Here is a 19,733-nt window from a genome sequence, read left to right on the forward strand (position 1 = left end):
TTTTCTGATAGCTTGCAAGAGGTTCTTATTGATCAAATTATTAACTATTCTGAAGAACACAGCAAGAGGCAACCTAACTGAAAAGATGGTTCACGCTCCTTGCCCAGCTTAATACCCTGACAAGGGAGCGCTTCTCGGAGTGGCACTGTAGAGGCTCACCTGCGTTTGAATGTCAGGTACTAATTCATGTTTCAGTAGCACTGCCTAATTCCGTGGTTTGGTGTGGTGAGAGCAGCAGATGTGTCAGCCCAAGCACGGATTGTTGCTGTGACATGTCTCATAGCCAGAATCGCTGTCATCACCAGCTTGTGCTGCAGGAGCAGCCCGAGCAGCTCCCGTGGGAGTGCTGTGCACAGGAGGCACAGAGCAGTGCCAGTGCTGCTATTAATTGTCAGCGCAGGACAAAATCCTGCCTGTAAATATATTTGATAAGGTGTTAAATGTTGTGATGGTCTTGCTACTTGATTATTTATTATAGATTATTATAGCCTTTGTTCGTCATCAGTTCAGGTGTTGGCTGCAGCCTCAGGTGGGTTCAGTGGAAGCAGCTGGGCAAGATGGCATTTATTAAGGTGTCGCGAAGGGTGTGGCCTTTTAATGTCATCAATTCTTAAGTTAAAAAACGTGAAGCAGTTGTTACATTTCCCCCTTAGGTGAGATCTGTGCGCTCTGCCCTTGTTTTGCTGCTGGAACGGGCCCGACACGCAGCAGCTGTGAGCGATGCTCACCCAAAAACCAACCCATGACATCCCGCGTTGGCGGGAAAACGATAATTTTTAACAGTTCCAGCAGGTGTCCTGGCGTGCCCGGGGCGGCGGTCCCCTTGCCCGGCGGCTGGCCCGAGGCGGGCGGGGAGGCGCGGCCCCGAGGGGAGGCGAGGCTGGCCCGGCCCGGCCCGGCCCCGCTCGGGCGGACGCGAGGCCCGCGCGGTCCCGGAGCCGCCGGGCGGCGGCCGCGCATGCGCCCCTGCCGCGCGCTCCGGCATGCGCCGTCCGGCCGGGCTGTGGCGGGGAAATGGCGGCGCCGGAGGGCGGCTCTGCCGCGATGCCCGCGGCTTGTGCTGCTCCGCCTGGTCCCTCGGCGCCCGGCTCCTGGAGCCGCTCCTTGGACCGAGCCCTAGAAGAAGCGGCGGTCAGCGGGACCCTCAGTCTGAGCGGCAGGAAGCTCCGGGACTATCCGCGAGCCAGCGCCGCCAACCACGATCTCAGCGACACCACCCAGGCTGGTGAGGGACGGGGCGTGAGGGGGGCGAGGCAGCGGGAGCGGGGGCTCTCGGAGAGGGTCTGGGGGTCCTGGCTGCACAACCAGCCCTGTGCTCAGCACTGAGTCTGAGGTGACCGGTTTGCTGTCTCTTCGTTAAATTGAAGCTGGTTTCGCCTCCTTCCTTCGCTCTCCGCCCTTCCTCTCCTCGGCTGAGGCAGGATGAAGGAGCTGTAGCAGGGTTCTTCCTCTGTCCCTCTGATGAGATCTCATCCATTTGTAGGGGTTTTTTTCTTAATCATCTTTGCTGTAAAATGTTTCCCTTATGGGGAACTCTTTTAAAGAGCGTTGTGAGGTTTTTCTCAGTATTGCTGCTCGCTGCTGTGGTTTTAGCCAGTCTTGTTGTTGCTCTGATACGTCTATATGTGAATGTGTGTATATACACATACGTGTGCACCCTGACAATCTTTCATCTTGTCCTGCTGACACGGGAAAACAACTTTCCAAGAAGGGCTGTCAGCTGTGTGTATGCTAAAGAAACTATTTCTTGTAAGCTCTATAAGCTCTTATGCTTCTTTTATTGTAATTTCAAACAGCCATAAGAAGCTATGAAAGATACTGTGAATGTAATCAGAGCTCTTTACTTTATTTGTCCTGTATAACATGGATTTAAGGTTATTAAAGGTTGTTAATTACTTTACGAGGTACAGTAAGCGATAGGGCTTTTGTCCTCAATGTTCCTTAAATGTATTACTTAAATCTATATAAGAATAGACTAAAAGAACATATACTTTGACTGTAAGTCAAAGATCAGAAGTGAAAACACATTTGTGTTTGTATACTACTGTAATAAATAGAGATGTGAGACTTGTGAAATGAGAGTTTTTGCAGGATGTAGGAATCTTCTTAATACATTATATAAATCAGATTTAGTTTAATTTGATTGTGCAGTTGGATAAGTGAAGTCAGAGTAACTTTAAAAGGTGTCAGCATGCCATCTGTTTGTGGCTTTGAAATTTAGACTTCTTAGTATTGAGTTGTAGCTTGAAAGCTTAGAAATAACCTCCCATCATCGCTTTTTTTTCAAGTTACCATGTTTGTTAACAGTGTCAGTTTAGTAATTCAAAATGGAACTTTCTTTGAAACTGTGTTGACTTCATATTCTGTCCTGTAACATCTTACTTATGCAAAAATCTGTCACTAACAAAAGAAACACTCATGAAAAGGCAAGCAAACGTTGAGACAGCAGTGGCTTGCTTGTCTTGAACACATCTATACATAGGAAACACTTCTTGTTTGGATATGAGTTTTGGGGGTGTTTTTTGTTTCATTTGTACAAGTGCAGTTGCACAATGAATGTGTAGGGGACTAATCTGTAAGCAAATGCAGCATACACATTTGTGAGAGGTTTGGGCTTTTTGTTTATAACACTATTCATTTACTGTACTCTTAAACAATTTGTGGGAATTCTTGTTCCCACCAAGGTTCCCATCTATTGTGATGAATATTTGCATTGTAGTTGTTCAAGAAGCATTAAATGCTAATAAGCAGCAGTGCATGCCATACACTTTTGTGCATTTATCATCACAATGAACCTTAGAAAAAGCTAGAACTGTTCTTAAGTTGTAAAACGCAAAGCTTATTGAGTGTGTGTGGGGACACACATTATGTTTAAATTCTCTGTTTTGAAGGCTGCTGTGAATAACTTCATCATGTGCTTTTTTTTTTAGCGTGGTCTGTTCTGTGACTTTTTTGTTTAGATAAGGCTGGGGACAGTTTTATTCATGGGAGACTTACAATTCTTTGTATGGGACTAGCCATATCACAAATAATGTGATACAGTGTATTTGTGTGTTAGGTGTTGTAAACACTTCAAACAACACCTCCACACTTTAGACTCCCAAGAGCCTTCCTCCATGCTATGCCACAGACTCCAAGTACATGAGTTGCTGCATGTCTGTGTTCCATAAAAATAACTGGAATTGCTCCCAAATTACAGATTCAGTTACAAAACTGAGTATGAAACAATGATGTACAAACCTTCCTCCTCGTGTGCCTGAATAGACACCTCTCCAGTGTGAATCATGTACTGATACAGCTCATTCCCGTTCTTGTAGCAATGAAAGTAACTGCCTGTCAGTGTAACCACACTGATGCTTACGAGGTGGGAATGAATCACATCCCTCATTAACGTAACCACCCTGCCGGAAAACCAGGATCTCACACTGCCTGGCAGAGCCTTAGCAGAGCCCCTGGCCTTGCCTGGAAGCTGCTCTCAACGCAGGTGAACCAGCAAAGCAGGTCAGTAGGAACAGGATGTTAGAGATCAGAAGTTTGATCGAGTTTAGTTGGGTCCTCTGTGTGGATTTTGAGGTTGATGGTGGGTGATGTCAACCGTAAGGTGCATTTCCAGATGTTAAATCAATGGGAAGATCACATTTCTTTGGACCTTGTATGGGTTCAGATTTGACTAATACTTACCCTGGTGCTCAAGCTGTAATAGCTTCTAGGTACTTTTCTTAACCACTCACTAAACAGTCACCAGAGCAGCAAAACCAGGTCAGGTTTGCTGTGCTTTATTTTTGAGCTGAATACAGTTTCTTTCTTTTAGGTGGAAAAGTTAAGTTCCTCATTAATCATTTTCTTCAATCCCTAAACTTTTCACTGGAAAGTGGATTCTGTAGTCATGTCAGAGCCGTGGCTGCTTGTAGATGATGAAAACCCACGTGTGACTTTTTAAACCAAGATCATTGCTTTCAGAAATGAGCATATAACTACAGCAGGCAGTAAAGCATTAGTGAGTTTCTAGTTGTTTTGTACTTTGACTGAAATGAAGATCACATACAAAATCAAATTGAAGATGGGATAGTCTGTGCTGGAAAGCTTTGGCATGGATTAGCAGGAAGGTAACTCCCTACAGTGTGTGATGCAGCTGTCCATCTCATGTTCTCATATGTGAGGGATGGTTCTGGTGTAAGAAATGCAGAGTAGTAACAACTAATAATTTAGATACTGAAAAAGTATCTCATTCCTTCGTATTCCTCCCTTACAGCTTAATTGGACTTTTAGGAAGTGACTCAGGTTTACAAAGCTCATCAATGGTGAAGAATGAGCAAGCTTCTTCATTATCAAATGAAGAACATGCTTTCATACTTTTTGTTTTCTTTCATACTTTCTTACTGAATTTAATATTCATTATCTCTCCCCATTTTATTTGAGTTACAACCCATTTGTTCATTCCACTCATGTTCTTGACCACGGAATAGGAAAAGGAAGGGCTATAAACCACCTGAGTTAAATGTGAAAGGAAGCACAGTTGCCTTTTGCCAGCGTTAATGTAGATTCTGATGTCATTATTTGACAGCTTTCCCAGTGGCCTAAAGCATACATTGAGCAGAAAAGTTATTTGTCAAATCCTCCATGACAGCTGTAATTACTTAAACCACTCACTGTCTTCATTTTTAAAGGAGAAGATGGGACTATGTGGGTTTATGCAATAAAAGAAATGTCCGTTGTATGGAAATTGAGTAAGATAATTACATGCAGCTCACTATGTCTTGTTTCTGGAATATATTAGTAGTAAAAAGGGGTAGAATGACTCTGAACAGGAAGAATAAAATGGTCTGCTGTGCCTTTTCAATGGCTCTGCCAATATGACATCTCTGCAGTTTTGTTCTTACTAGCTCTCCATAGAAATGATAAAATCTGACCATAGTGTCACTAAAATTTTTATATGCCAAGTGCTTGCATGCATCTAGAAGGATTGCAGTGAGCGTTCTGCAGTAAAGGATCTCAGTGGTGTTTTTCATTCTTGCTAGGAGTTCAGTTGATACTGCCTAATGAAATGTAAAATGGCTTGAGAAGCACTGCATGGCTCAGGTAGCAGTGGCCCTGTTACCCAAATATTTGTTCTTAAAGCCACAACAGCACAGTCAAAACCAGCCTAAAAATATTTTTTAATGTCTTTGGGTTATTGCATTTTGAATGTAAGCTTATTGTGATCTTTAAGGTAACTTGGAAGGAATTGGGGTTATTGTTTGCTCAAATCTCTATTTGTCAGCAGAGTTTACAGTTTTACAGATACTTAGATTATCTAAAGTTTCAATATTAAAACCCAAAACCTTATATGTCAGTAGGGTCATTCAGAGTCTTGTGACTGTGTATATGTCCTTGTCTCTACCCTTACCAAAAGTGAAAGAGAAATGCCCTGTCCAGAGGTTCTGGTAGCTGTAGGAGTGAGAAGGAGAGAGCATCACAACCCTTTCCTTGGCTTTGGACAGTAATCCAGCTTGTTCCATTCAACTGCATTTTTTTGGTCTTTAGCTCCTGCTTGTGTCAGTTCTGGTTTCATTTGATTATTGCTCCCTTTTGTTTTTGTTCTTGTTGTGTTTCTCTTACTGGGAAGTCTTGATCTCATGTGGTCTGTGTATAAATACTTGCAATTTTTGGTCTAATGGAGTCATCTGAGAGTGGTGCTTTGGTAAATTACTAAATTGAGGTCAGTTCTCTGGTGTTTTGTTTTTTTTTTTTGTCACCCTGAAAGCACAGAGACCAGTAGACTGTGGCAGTTTATAGTTCATTTTTGTTGGATGTGTTGGGTTTGGATGGAGACCTGAGGACTGTAGTAATGCTCGACTGTTCTTGGCACACAGGAAATCTTTTTGCCTAACATTTTATGGCAATTGGGAAAATGCAATCTGAGCTTGTCATTTCTAATCCTTGTGGCAATAATAGCAATACATGACAATCAGAATGCCTTTGTTTAGTGAGTTTATCTTTTAAAACAAACAACAAAGTCCCACCATTAAATTTTACTGCCAGTAGTGTTCAGTGGTGTTGCATGTGTTTCTAGTTACTTCCCTGGTCTTCCCCTTCCTTGACTCCATCGTGATCAGATTTAATTTTTTAAAATACTGTCCTTTCTGCACATACCCTTGTAGTTATATTTTTGGAGATAACTGTAACTATGTAAAAAGTAAAGAGGGTAGGGATTCACATTTGAATATATTGAGTCCTGCAGTCACATGAAAAACAAATTGGAATTTAGGGAAAAAGGGAAATGTCTGTGTTTCTTTCATTGTGTTTCCAGCCCTGTTCTCCTGTGGTTGTACCTATGCTTGGAGGTAGAAAATTTATCCTGGTTAAATACTCCCTGAAGACTGTCATAAATACACAGCCTAATGTGATCCAAGTTCTGTGCTGATGCCAAAAGGGGAAGTTCTGTCTTCATCTCCTGCTACACAGTCAACACCAGCATGCTCGTGCCTTCCAGCAGCTGTCTCACACTTACCTGGCTGAAAATCCAGCCAGTAACTCCGTGTGGAGTCCTTGGACAGCTCGCTGTGCTTTCAGGTGTGTGTGAGTGCCAGCAGACGGAAAGGATGGAGGCACTGCGTGGATGGGGAGAGAGAGCGTCTCTTTTGGCAGACGTGTACACTTAAATTGACTTGTGCCAGTTGTGAAATCACACCTGAACTCTTGTTTTGTAACCATTTACCACTGAGCTGCTATAAATTTGGTAATTGTTTTCTGTCAAACAGTGTGCTGGCCTTTAACTCAGTGAGCGTAAGAGGTTTTTATTCTACAATGTGGCTTATAGAGTTTAATTTCATTCACTGAAACTTTACTACTGATGAGTTTGGCTCTCATACATTCATTTGGCAAAATACATTATTTTATGTAAGTAGTTTTAAACTGATGGTCCAGGTTTAGAATGCAGTAGATGTAATTAGTTTATCCAGTAGAAGAACCAGCAGTAAAGAATTAGTTACAACAAACACTGCAAATTATGTAGCATGTGTTAAAAATAAAATTACATGGCAGCTAACAAAAATGCTGTAATTCAATTCAAGGGTTCTTCTCTCTGTAATAACTGATCAGGCTTGGATCTCATGATCTAACATCTCTGATGTTGGCCAAACAGCTTGAATGAGTTGCAGTTGTGTATTTAGCTGAAGCTATGGGCTGTGCAGGGTGCTCTCTTCTTCATCTGCTGTATAGCCTGAATTGTCTGAATTACACATACTTATGGAAGATGCAGAGGGTGCAACATTATGGTCTTTCCTTTATAGGACTGCTGTACCTAAGTTAGTACTTCTGTGTAAGTGCAGGAGAAGGGTTTAATGTTTCAGTTTGTAGTCCCCAAAACTGTTCAACAGTCCTTGACTTCAGCCTCACTTACAATTCTGCAACTTCCACTGCTGCTTCCACTGACAGCCCATGTGTCTTCCTGGAGTGAGGAGTCTTTGTTCTCTTCTAGCTGATAACGTTACTGATTTGAAAGTTAAAGTATTTACACTCATAACCTTCTCCCAATGAGCTTCAGGCACTCCAAAATGAGAATATGCCAAACCCCCACACTTGCTGTGCAGCCCAGGTGTTGGCTGCTGGAACCTATGGTTTGTAACCATAAGGTGCTCTGTGCAGAGGGCAGGAGGATTAGGGATCTTCTATTCATTCCACCCACCACCCCCACATTGTTCAGTGACCCATGTGAATTTTAGTCTCTTTATTCAGCTTATTGGTGAAACTTAGCTTTGAATACAGAAACGTGTTATTGTTGCCTTGGGCTTTTGGGTAGTGCTCCAGACTATTCAAAAGTTTTCAAACACTATTTTTTGTGTAATCTCTGTGCAGTGGAGCATGGTAATGTTACTGCATTTTATATATATGAGGCTTGGAATGGTACAGAGTTTGAAAGCTGATTCAGGGTACCCTGCTGATTCAGGGTACCAAATTTAAAATACATAGTGCCTGAGCTTATAGATATTATTTTTAAATGTAGCTTTTAATACCTTCAGATGCCTTGGTGATTCCTCAGAAATACTGGGAATCAAGCCCAACAACTAGAAAAAATGTGATTAATTAGTGTATTTGTGAAAGATTAGTTTAGAATTTTTGCTTAGTATTATGAAGGGAATATATGGCACTGACAGTATGCAATCTATTTTTCCAAAGCAGTGTTCACTACTTTCAGGTGTACGACTACTTTTTTGTGTAATTCCTGGGTTTTTTTCCCTAATGGTTTTTCAACAACACTCTCTTTTATAAGACTTTGACTGTGATCAGTCCTGATTCTTACAGTAATTTCATCTTGTCTGAAATAGTCTATTTGAACAGAAAAATTTTGAAGAAGAATGAAAAGTGGTATGTGGTTTTTAATTAAAGACATGCGGACAGTAGATATGCACAGGAAACGAGCAATTAAAGTTCTGTGGGCATCTCTGATGATAGACTTTATTGTCCTTCTTGTGCTTGATTTAGCAGTGTTACATAAGTTTTTAACTGAGTTTTCTCTTTACAGAATATCAGGTTTTTTTCTAGGTTGCTTTCCTGATGCTTAATTCTAAATTCAGGCTCAGTTTTAGTCAGAGATGCAGTCTGAATTTTCTAGAATGGTTAAGTGGAATAAAGCTGGCATCTGTGTGGCTCATCAGGACAGTTCAAATCTCACGTTTCTCTTACATGAGCCAGCAAGATAGCATGAGGTTGTTGTTCCCTGGAACCTGTTTGTAGGGTGGGATGCTATACTCCCCAGCTGTACAGATGTTTGAGGGCAGAGGTGATGGTTTGAGCAGATCTCAGGTTCTGTGTTTGGTTGTCCTGGAGGTGATTATGTTCTACACAGGTTCCTCCCTGTCTTCATGTCACGTGTCTTGTTCCTAGCAGTGTTTGTTATCTCAGTTCTGGCTCTTCTGCCCACATTTTTTTCATCTCCTTTATCCCAGCTTCCATGTCTTAACACTTTGTTCTTTTCTTGTTAATCTTGCCTAGTCTCAAATGCTTCTCTCACCATCAACTGTAGTCTTCTCATCCAAGTTGCCAGCATGATAAAAAAGATTAAAAAATACATTTTAAAGCCAAGGAGAAAAATAATTTTAGGATGCTGATGAGACACGTAATTTGAATGTGCTTAATTCATGATTACTGATATTTATGGTCACATATATAACCCTTTAGTTCAGTCATAGACCAAGCTTCTACTGGTTTTTGAGCTGGTGTCAGTCACACTGTTGTCAGGGACTGAGAGTCACTGAGAACAATAATAACAGGACAATTAGGACTTTGTCATTACACTGGTCCCAAGCTCAGCTATGGCATAAATGTTTTTGTAGAGGACCACGACTGAATGTGGTTATGAGCCATAAAATATCTGCTATTTCCTTTCATTCTGCTGCCTTGCAAAGGACTGGGGAGATTTGTGCTTAGCAAGGTAAAAAAAAATTATCTTTGGAACCCATCTATGCTAAAGCAGCAGGTCGGCCATTGGAGCTGTAAACTTATTGCAAATATTCAGATGGTAAATGTTTTGTGGCACTGTTCTGCATGCAGATTGTGTCACATCATTGAGGGATGGCTGTGTGTCAGAAGATTGTTATAATTACCATTAAAAGTTAGTGTGTAAATGCCAGGAGCTTCACAGTTGGTAACAGTCATCAAAGCTTCACTGGTCATTAGCTCAGAACTGGCTTTGTGTTCTGAGCATGGGGAAGGAAATCACACACACACATTTCTAATGCTCATGATCTGGCTGTGAATTATGTAACTGAGTAATACAGATGTGATATTTTAAACATCTGCCATCTCTGCTTTCACAAATACGGTAAAATGAGAAACCCATCTGTTAAGTTCTTTTATCAGCATTGTTGCACTGCAGTTTCTGTTCAAAGCCCCTCTATTGCGCTGTAGTGGTTAAGAAATAAGTCTTTGGAAATTTCATTTGAAAAACATGTTATCAGTTTGAAACCAGACTGCTTAAGTAGCTTTTCACATGTAAATAAAATTAAATACTATTCAGTTCATATTCCTTTCACTTAAAACACATTTTTCCTCTTTGGATGCATAAAACAAAAGGCAAAAATACAGATTTTCATCAGTAATGCAGTTGTTGCCCCAGTGCTGCCAGATTTGCAGTATATAAATGGAAGAAAGACTTTTAACAGTTTTAATAATGACTGTTATTGTTTCTAATTAGATTTTCAAACAGAACTGTGATTTAAAAAAAAACCTAACTTCAGCTGTATCCTTGCCACATGATACAGTTCCTTTCAATTTTTGACCATGCTAAAAATGTTTAAATAGAAATACAAGGGTTTTTAGAAGCATGCATTGCTTCTAAAATGAGCAGATTGTGGGATAACTCCAATGAGATGTTCTCTCTGTTTTGGGGAAGGGGTTTCCTCTTCTAATGAATCTCTACAGCACACGTCCCTGGGGCTTTCTCAGTATAGTAAGGAGAAATGTGTCTGGTACCTGACAATTGTTAGGGATAGCAGAAGCAAGCAAGCAAAGAAAAAGACCTGAGTATAACCCTGAGATTTTCTGTTCTCCAGTCTGTGGGCTGGCTGCCACTTCACCCTTGGACAAGTACTTGATACTTCTGTTTTCCTCAGCTGGAGGTGTTTAAGTCTGCTGAACACTGGTGTGTGGTTTTTAATCATATTAGAAGAAAGTGTGTTCATACTTACAGTATGCTTTTTAGATTTGCCTGTTCTATTTCCATTCTGGTTCGGACCATAAAGAAATCCTTCTATCATTGCATTTCTCAGTTCTTTGTGTGTTGCTTTCTCTATTTTGTGTAGCACATTCTGCTTCCTTCCTGTGTGCACCACGACAGATCCTTATGTCAGAGGCATTTAGGGAAGGCCTTGTTTGGTGTATTGTTTTACTTCTCAGGCTAAAGCATATCATTTTAAAGCTGGAAAGCACAGTTTGTGCTCCATGAAGAAAGGAGGAAAAAAGAAATTATAAGCCATCCACCTTATGTGGGGGACTTTTTGAAATCTCATTTCAAGTTTTATATCGCATATAAGTGAATTCATTGGAACAGGTTTTTCATATACCTTTGTATTTTATTTCCTTGCCAAGTGATTTGAAGCTATGTGACTACATTATGTAATATTGTAAAATTGCACATTGTGCAGAGGAGTCATTCTGGGTGTAATCTTGATATTGATTTTTTCAGGTGATGTCAAACTCCAGTGGCAAACTTCCATTACCAAGTTTTTTTGTCAGTTTATGGCAACTTCCCTTATGATCCTGCCACTCTTGCTGTCTTACTCTGCATCAGTGAAATACAGTACTCTCTATTTCTTAGCATTTCTTCTCACAGTTACAACAGTTGTTTCTTCCTTGGCTGTAGGTGCTGTTTAAATAAAAAATTCTTGTTTGTTAAATAGTATCAGGAAAAATACAAACTAAACTAATTTTATTTTCTAATATAAATAGTGGTGAGACTTTTCACAGGTTTCTCATTCTTTCTTTCTAGTGGCCAGGGAGTTTTATTTTACTTCTGTTAGAAGTAGATATGCATTTCTGTGCCTCTGCTGATCTCAGGATAGATTTTCTTCATCATATTGTATTTACAGTAATGAACTCAATATTACTTTCAGGGCAAGAGAAATACTCTGTTCTGCCACTATTATCATAGGGGTTTTTTATATATAACTTCAAATATCCTGCTTGACTCACATTTTCCTACCCTTATGTCTTTTTTTTGCTGATCACTTCCATATTTATACTGAAGTTAGATGAATCTTTTCATACTGTGCCATTTTTATGATGTTGTTCAAATATTGCGTATCAGGGCCAATTATTTTCAGAGCATAACCAGCCCTTCCAGTTTGCTGTGTGTGGTTCATTGGCTCACTTGCTATTCAGTGAATATCAAATCTGTAATTTCAAGACTCTGAAGTTTTCCAGTACCCTTGCTGCATCAAAGCCCTTCTCTCTTATCTCCCCCTGTGCAGACTTAAGGAAGTTGTTAAACCTGAGTTATTTCCATTAAATCTATTGACTAAAATCCAAGGAGTATTTTTGCATTGGGCTGTTGTTTGGGATTAGATTTCTTTGGGATTTTTTTTCAGTCTTTGACTATTAATTTGCCTCCTGTTCACCCAAGTTGGAGCCTGTTGACCTTTTTTATACCCAAGCCTGTTATCCTAGTGAGGTTTTGGGGAAGGTAAGTAGAATGAATAAATATCAAATGTATGTTTTAACAATATTTGTAGTTTTTGATAGGAAAAAATAATAGATGGATCCAGAGGTTTGCACATGGACTTAAAATGCATTAGTTTTAGCTCCATTTTCAAAGCTTTTTTAATGTATTTTGCTTTAAACTGATGTTTTTAAAAGTCCATTTTTTTAAATTGGGTAATTCCTTTTGTACCTGAAGGAACTTTATCTAAGGGGCTGGGGGGATGCTTTCCCTCACTGCTAACTTTGTGAAGCAGTGTTGGAAAATGAAAGCCTGCTCTGCTGGAACTCAGTCAAGTATTTCAGGAGCAGCGGGCAGAAGGCAGTGTCGTGTTGCCGAGGAGCAGTGAATGCTCTCACACATCTCGAGTGTCAGCAGGGGTGAGGCAGTTTCTCTGTAACTTGGAGATTTTTCCACTTGAAATTCTTACATGCTTTCAAATGAACACTTTTAAATTACAGTTTTATATACATGTACAGCTAAAAATACCAGCAGTTGAAATAGTCATTATCAAATGGAATAATAGAGATGTCTGGAAGTGGAATTCTCGTCATTGTTGTGCAGTGTGGGCAGTGGCTGCACAGCTTCTCTTCTGTGGCTCTGTGTTTGTCAAGAATTTTCCTAGCAAGGCAAAAAGCATTAATTTTCATCAGTTTGCACTGAGCTGGTATAGATAAAAGTTGTCACAGAAAACTGTTTCACTGAAGGAGCTGGAGCGATAGAACCAAGCAGCCAAAAATTTTCAAACTGCCTGCTGTAGTTTGAGATTAATTTTCATCACAGCTTCTTAAGAGCAATGTTTACTGTTAAACCTCAAGCATTTCCCTGAAGAGGGATCAGTTTGGTTTGGATTTGAAAAAAGAAAATTCATTGTGGTCAGATGAGTTTGAATTTTGTTTTATGGAATGTGTTTGGTTCCAGCATTCATAAGGTTAGTTGTATTTTGTGAAAAGAAGTGCATACAACTCACCTCAAATACTAATTGGAGAATATAACAATCATTTTGATAGCCTTGCTACTAGTTTTTAGCAAGGTTAGATTTAAAAAAAAAAAAAAGAACTAAGATGTATGATATGGGGATCGTTCCAGCTCTTGATGCCTGGTAATGTCTGCATGGTGTTTTTTTGACTGAAGGTGACTTTTATGGTTTCCAGATTCAAAATTTATTTCATATTTTAAGCATATGTTTTGGCAATTGCTGCCATTTATCTCCTCATTTGGCTGTTCCCTCTGATACGGGATATATTCCATGCATATTCTGTCCTGTTGTTTTATTTCTTGACACTAAAATGGCTTGTACTGCTCAGATGACATTGTAAGACTCCAGCTCCCTTTCTAGAATTCTGGCAATAATTGTCCTATTGAAATTGAAACACTGGTTGTGTAAAGTGTAACAGGCTTTTTTTGTTAGGGATGATGTCAGCATGAGAGATGGCCTCAAGGAGCCATTAAAAGAACATAAGACTTTTGACTGTTGGACTTTATTGACTTTTCTCCTCAGTAAAATACAGCTCTGCAGAAGACAGATCAGTGTCTGCAGTGGTATGAGACGTATTTGGTGACTTTACTGTGTAGTCTGATGAAGCTATATCTGAGTGCCATAAATACAGAGGCACTCTATTAAGAGTGTCAGAGAAATGCAGTAATAAGAGGCATAAAATTTTATAGAAATGCTTGCCTTTCTCTGAAAGTAATTGGCCTTTTTATGTGAGATTACTCACTTTGCTTTTGAGGACCTTTGAATTTTCAGTTCTGGTTTGTTTCTAACTCTTCCCTTAAGACATTTTGAAATGTATTCACAGCTAGCATTTTTGTTCTTTATTGTCTGTCCATCTATTGCAGACTTTATTCTATCATTCTATTTCAACTGTTGTGGAAAAAAAGGACTGTAGTAATACATTTTGAACTGATTGGTGAAATATATGGGGAGAATATGCAGAATTAATGTGACAATAGGTAAATATCAGCTGTTATATTAGCTGACATATTTATATCTGAAAATGCTTGTAGATGGAGAATTTTATGTCCAGTATTAAGATGAATTGAATCTTTAAGTAAAATAAATAGATGAATAGTACAAATAAGAAGTCTTTGTTAGTTACATTTTATGTTTCCAGTCCTCCTGACTTACACATTCCTCCTGCTTTTATTCCATGCCAGGTTGTCCTTCCCCAAGTTACAGTTTACTCATAGAGCCATTAGAATGGCTGAATATATCAGATATTTTACTGACTGAGAGGAAAGCCAGGGCAGAACATGCAGCAAGGTGACAGCACCACACAATTTTCCTCACTCACAATCTCTTCAGGTGTGACTCTGATAGCCATGAACAGATTGTTGAGGGTTGTTTATCAATGTAGTCAGTGTACCTGGGGTGCCTGAGCTGGGTGTGGAAGGACCACCTTGGACAGCGTAAGTGTGTTCTGAAGGCACTGCGCTGCCGTGCAGGGGTTTTCTAGCCTGGCTCACTCCTTCCTAGAGGTCCTTCACACTCTTCTGTCAGCAGTGTCATTGCCTATGACTGTACACTCTCTGCATTAGGTTTTATATTAACCTGTGGTACTGGTTCGTCCTGGTTATCTGACCCTTCCTTCCCCTCCCTTTTGTGAATAACTGAAGGTTGCCTATGGATTTGAAACTACAGATTGTGATATCTAGCATAGTATCTGAAAGTCTTATCGTGGAATGGAGCTAATGTTTATCATATTCTTGATTTCCTGTCTTTTTTGTGAGGAGCTGTTTGTGCAGCATAGTTTCTTGACAGGAGTCTTTTATGTTTTTCATATCTGCTTCTGTGCATTGCCTTTTGTTCATACTGCCTCATGTTTTCCATGTAAAATTGGAAAAGAGAGAGAAACAGGTTTGAGGAGAGGTAATGTGTGTGAAGACCGTGAAACCCTCTGAGTACTTACTGACCAGTCTTCATGAGAAAAATGTAGTACTTTTAACTTGTAGAGGTAAGGAAATGTAAAGTTGCCCCATAGAACACACAGCCTTCTCTCCTCTTGCTGAGAGCAGACATCTCCCTGTTCCACGGGTTCAGCCCTTGCTCTGGAGGTTCAGCTTGCACTGTGTCCTGTACTGAAGTTTATTTTTGAATACAACTTACCATGATGTGAGGACAAGCATAACAACATTAGCAAGCTTTTTACTAAAAACAAGATTAAAAATATGTATTAAGTGACTTGATTTTCACATTCAGCATTCCACCTCGAGCCTGCAAAAGAATGTCTTCAGCTGAAATTTTTTGCAGCCCTTTTACCACATTTGTTCCTGTTCCTGCATGGCAGCTCAGCTCCCCTCTGCACTGCAAACCAAATCACTGAGAACAAGTTGCTGTAAGTTACGAACTGACAGCCAGGTTAGTTCTGCCCCTGTGGACGTGACAAGTTATACTCAAGTCTTGAGCCATCAGTTGTCTTGAAGTGTTCATGGGAAAGTGAAGAGATGTCAAAGAATATGAGGAATTGTTTCGTGATTGGGAGAGTCCATGGAAGGGTGGTATGTTGACGTTTTTGGAGGGAGTATGTCTGTATTTATTTTTTTATTTATTCTTCATGGTCCTGAGTGTGAGAACTGAGAAAATAGATGTCTTAGATAAAAATAGATGATGAAGAAATACAGAAGAGGTAAATTTTGGGGTTTGTGTGCTGGGAATCAAGGCAGCAAATCTGAACCATGTAATGATTTTAAGTGATTGTGTTGCAGTGAGACATTTACAAAACAAGCTTAGTCTCCTTTGTTTTAGCCAAGATGGTTGCATAATGCTACAAAAAAATGGAATGCTTAAATAATGAAGACTTTGATCTGATTCAATTCAAAGTAATGTCTGCTTAGAATACCCTGATGAAAGATTTTCTTTCAAAAGTTGTTTTCTTACTTCTCCTTTTCTCAGCTCTTTGTTAAGGCAAGACTTCAACTTATTTGTCAAAGTGCTGATAACAGCTAATTTGAGGAAATCGTGCTGCCAGAGGAAGCCACTGCCCTCATATATCCACTAGGGAGACAGTTCATCTAAGTCCTCCCCAAGTTAGCTTCAGGCAAAATTTGCAGGAGTAGTTTAAACAACTTCAAAAATCGTGTGAGCTAACTTGACGGTTTTTCTGCCTGATGTGAATTGGGAAATGCTCACACAAGCATTGCAGAATCAGTAGCTTACAGCAAAGAGCCAGTGGGGAGGACCCAAGAGGGGGATAATTTTAAACCAGTAAAGTCAGATCCCAGAGGGTGGGGATCTCCAAGGCTTTCACATATCATTAAACTGTCTTTGTTACACTGTATGAAAGGCTAGACAGGAGGGTTTCATGCTATGATTTGACTTTTTTTTCTTTTTTAATTTTAAATCAGCAAGGAGTAGGTTTGGGTCAAACCTAAACAGCTTCTTTTTAAACCAGTTTTCTCAGTGAAGGAGTGTATGCTGCCATACCAGCTTTGTAGGTGTAGTCCAAGGGCTGCTTTCCTTGGAGATAAATACTGTCTCTGTGTTTCTGCATAAAAAAACCTGAGAGGCCTGCAACACTGCTGGACAGTGAGGAACTGAGCTTCATCCAGCCTTGGTGAGCTGGAGACTCCATTTACTCAGTGATAGATCTTTTACAATGTTCCTTCTCCAACTTTCTCTTAGTTTAGTTCGTTTGGCTTTTAAGTTTTAGAGCTGTTTGAAAGAGAAGTGTAATTGTGCTGTTGGGTGGGTGCCAAGTTTAGTGAGGAAAGGCAATGAAATTGCTAGAAGAGAGAAGATTGGGGGATGTCTCTGGGAAGCTGGAAGCAGAGCACATGTAAAAACTTCTTTAACCGCAAAACCCATGTGAAGGGGTCAGAATTAATTCCTGTTTTCAGACGTGGATAAACAGTTCCACTTTGCATCATCTCTGCTGTAGCAGTACATGAGTTGCAGTTTGTATTCTGTCTGTAATCTGTCCTGTTTTTTACTGGCCAGTCATAAGGGCCAGCTGGCAGGTCACCTGACTTCCTTCTGCCTCCCTTTTAAAGCTACTGAAAATCTCTCCCTGCTCATCTGAAAAGTGGTTTCATCACACTCCCAGCGTGTGTACCATCCTTAAAACACCGTGGTGTACACACAAGGACATACCATGCTTTGTACTGAGGTATGTATCCATAATGAGCAAAACTTGGGAATAAATCCCTGATTGCAGCCCTTTATTTGCTACTCTGAAAAGACCTGTTTTATTAAAAGTGTTTGTGAGTTAAGGAACCAAAAAAAACCAAAAAAACACCAACCAACCAAACAAAAATTTCATGGGTGTTATTAACCAGTTAGTCCAAATCCCAGCCAGAATTCCTGGTCTTATTCTTCAGTACTTGTAAAGCCACATTCTCGTCCTCTCCCTTGTGTTGATGTTAGAGATTACTCAACTGCAGCAGGAACTGGATCATGCCTCAGAAGGGCTGAAAATTGTTTGTGGCTTTGGTTTTTTTCAGGATTTGTTCTCAGTAATGAGACCAAACTGGCAGTGTGGCTGCACAGTCGGGAGTGCTGCTGCAAGGGAGAGGATGGTAACACATGGCCAGTAAGGAATTGTTCCATAGGTTGGAGTGGCTGACTGTGAAGCCAGGATCTGCACTGAATAATGAATAAATAATAGTTGACCTAGCAGTTTGATCCATTCAGGCTACAGATTTTTCTGCTCTGGAGCCAACTAGAGGAAAAGCAACTTGAGTTGTTGGAATATGAAGAGTTTTTAGTCCCTTGCAGAGACTGGAGCTTGTCACTCTTGCCTGCTCTCCAGTAACCACACAAGAACAACTACGTAATGGTATTCTATAGTTGTCACTGTTTGTTTTTTGTTTTTAATAAACAAACAATATTCTTCCTTGCAAAAGGAAAATGAAATCATTTTGCAGAGGCAGTGGCACTGTATTCCAAGTTGTTACTCTCGTTAGAATGTTTATCCTCTTTGTGCAGTACTCAGGTGGTTCTGCTCCAGCGAGGCATCATGCTTTCCTTGGAAATGTGCTTTCTTCTCAGTGGTCATACAGCAGCTTGCATTAAGGGCAGGACAAAATAAGTGTGTGTGTTTAGTCAGTGTTTTTTATGGTGGCACCTGTGTGGTTTTCCTTCACAAGTAGAAGAGAAAGCTAAACTACAGCAAATATGCATTAAAATCACGTGGAGAGAAAAAAGGGAGTTGGTGCTGGAGTGGTGTTTAGAATCTTCTATTTTCCTCTTTGATCCCAGGTATGATTGAGTTTTCTTATTTAGTATAATCAAAGTTCTTACAGATCTTTGTACATAGATTTTTCTAGTCTCAAGAGCAAATGGTGAACGTTGCAGAGACTAGGCCAGGTAAGAGAGTTGTACTTGTTTAATTTTTTGGGGTTTATGTGATGTATTTTAACAGAAAAGAGTTGGTAAAAAACCCTAGTGTAGTTCAAGTAACTTGGAAGCCAGATTCTGCAAATCTCCCTTGTGTGACTGTTCTTAAGAGGCTCCTGAGTTAGAAAATTAAAAAGCCAGCCAGGTTTCATCTGGTAATCTAGGTGCTGAAGGAAAAGAAAAGGTAAAGGCTTTGGCCATAGTTCTCACTTCATTACAATTGCTTCAAGCAAGGGATCTGTGGGAGTTCTTCAGAGAAGCAAGGGATTTTCTTGATTTTTAAAAGCTTTGGCAAGCAGCTTTGCTATTTGTATTGAATGTTCCAAAATAAAAATGTAGCCAGAGGAAATAGCATCTGTGAAACCTTGATTCACACATGTGAAACTTGACAATGATTTGGCAGTGATTTGAAGCAGGTTTTATAAAGGACAGTTAAGCAACCTTGGTCAAAAGCTGCAAACCTTGTCTTTAGCACTCAGTGTGATGTGTAATCTTCCATTTGTGTTTCATGTCATGCAGTGAATTCTCAGGTTGGTGGAGCAAGTTTTGGTGGTCACTCTGCATTCCAAATGTAGCACCACCAAATCAACATTTGGAAAAAACCAGCAACATTTGCCTTTTTGTCTGGAACTGCAGAAATCAAAGCCTGTGCATGGTACCAAAGCCAGCAGGTTGGAGATTCTTGCTTACAAGCTGTTAGTTCATGGAAATTGTTAAAGTGCAGTTTAATGCTGCTGGTGCTGCTGCTAAGTAGGAATGTGATCATGCATATCAAGCATGGATCTGCTGAGAATTGAAATGTGATAAGTGTATCAAGGATGGATCACGTCTGAACCTAATCTTCCTTCATGAAGTGCTGGAAATTGAAACTGTAAATTCCATATATCATTACAGTGCTACAGAAATATTGCTGATGAAAACAGGCTTCATTAAATCTGTTCTGTGGATATTCTGGCTTGGGCAGTGGGGCTGTCCCTGGCAGTTTACCTGGGGAAAACACAGAAGGAACAAATGCATTTTGGTTCAGTAAATGCCACCTTAGCTTAATAGGTTTACACAAATAATTGGGAAAAGTTCAGGTTTGACAGGGCTGGCAGGTAGAAGGTGAGTCAGGAGATGACATTTTTGAGGTTTGTTTTAAATTAGGGTATGGCAGAAGTGGTAGTCTTGTATCACAGCAGGTAAGATGAGGTAAAGTCACCCCTCCTGTGTCAGGAAATC

The 19,733-nt window shown here is 40.1% G+C and overlaps 1 protein-coding gene across 13 annotated transcripts in view; it reads left to right on the top strand.

The window, feature by feature from the left end:
• The first annotated feature begins 912 nt into the window (after positions 1 to 912).
• LRCH3 (leucine rich repeats and calponin homology domain containing 3) overlaps positions 913 to 19,733 on the top strand; it is a 57,820-nt gene continuing 38,999 nt past the window's right edge. For 4 of the 13 annotated variants that reach the window (XM_063407815.1, XM_063407820.1, XM_063407819.1 and 1 more), the window contains exon 1: positions 916 to 1,225. In XM_063407815.1, coding sequence (XP_063263885.1) covers positions 1,015 to 1,225 — 211 coding nt within the window. In that variant the 5' untranslated portion in view covers positions 916 to 1,014. Of the gene's footprint in view, positions 1,226 to 19,733 lie in introns of all 13 variants that reach the window. The other 9 variants (XR_010081520.1, XM_063407814.1, XM_063407816.1 and 6 more) reach the window with 6 other exon arrangements.

The sequence above is a fragment of the Prinia subflava genome, chromosome 11 (assembly GCF_021018805.1).
Source record: "Prinia subflava isolate CZ2003 ecotype Zambia chromosome 11, Cam_Psub_1.2, whole genome shotgun sequence".
NCBI lineage: Eukaryota > Metazoa > Chordata > Aves > Passeriformes > Cisticolidae > Prinia > Prinia subflava.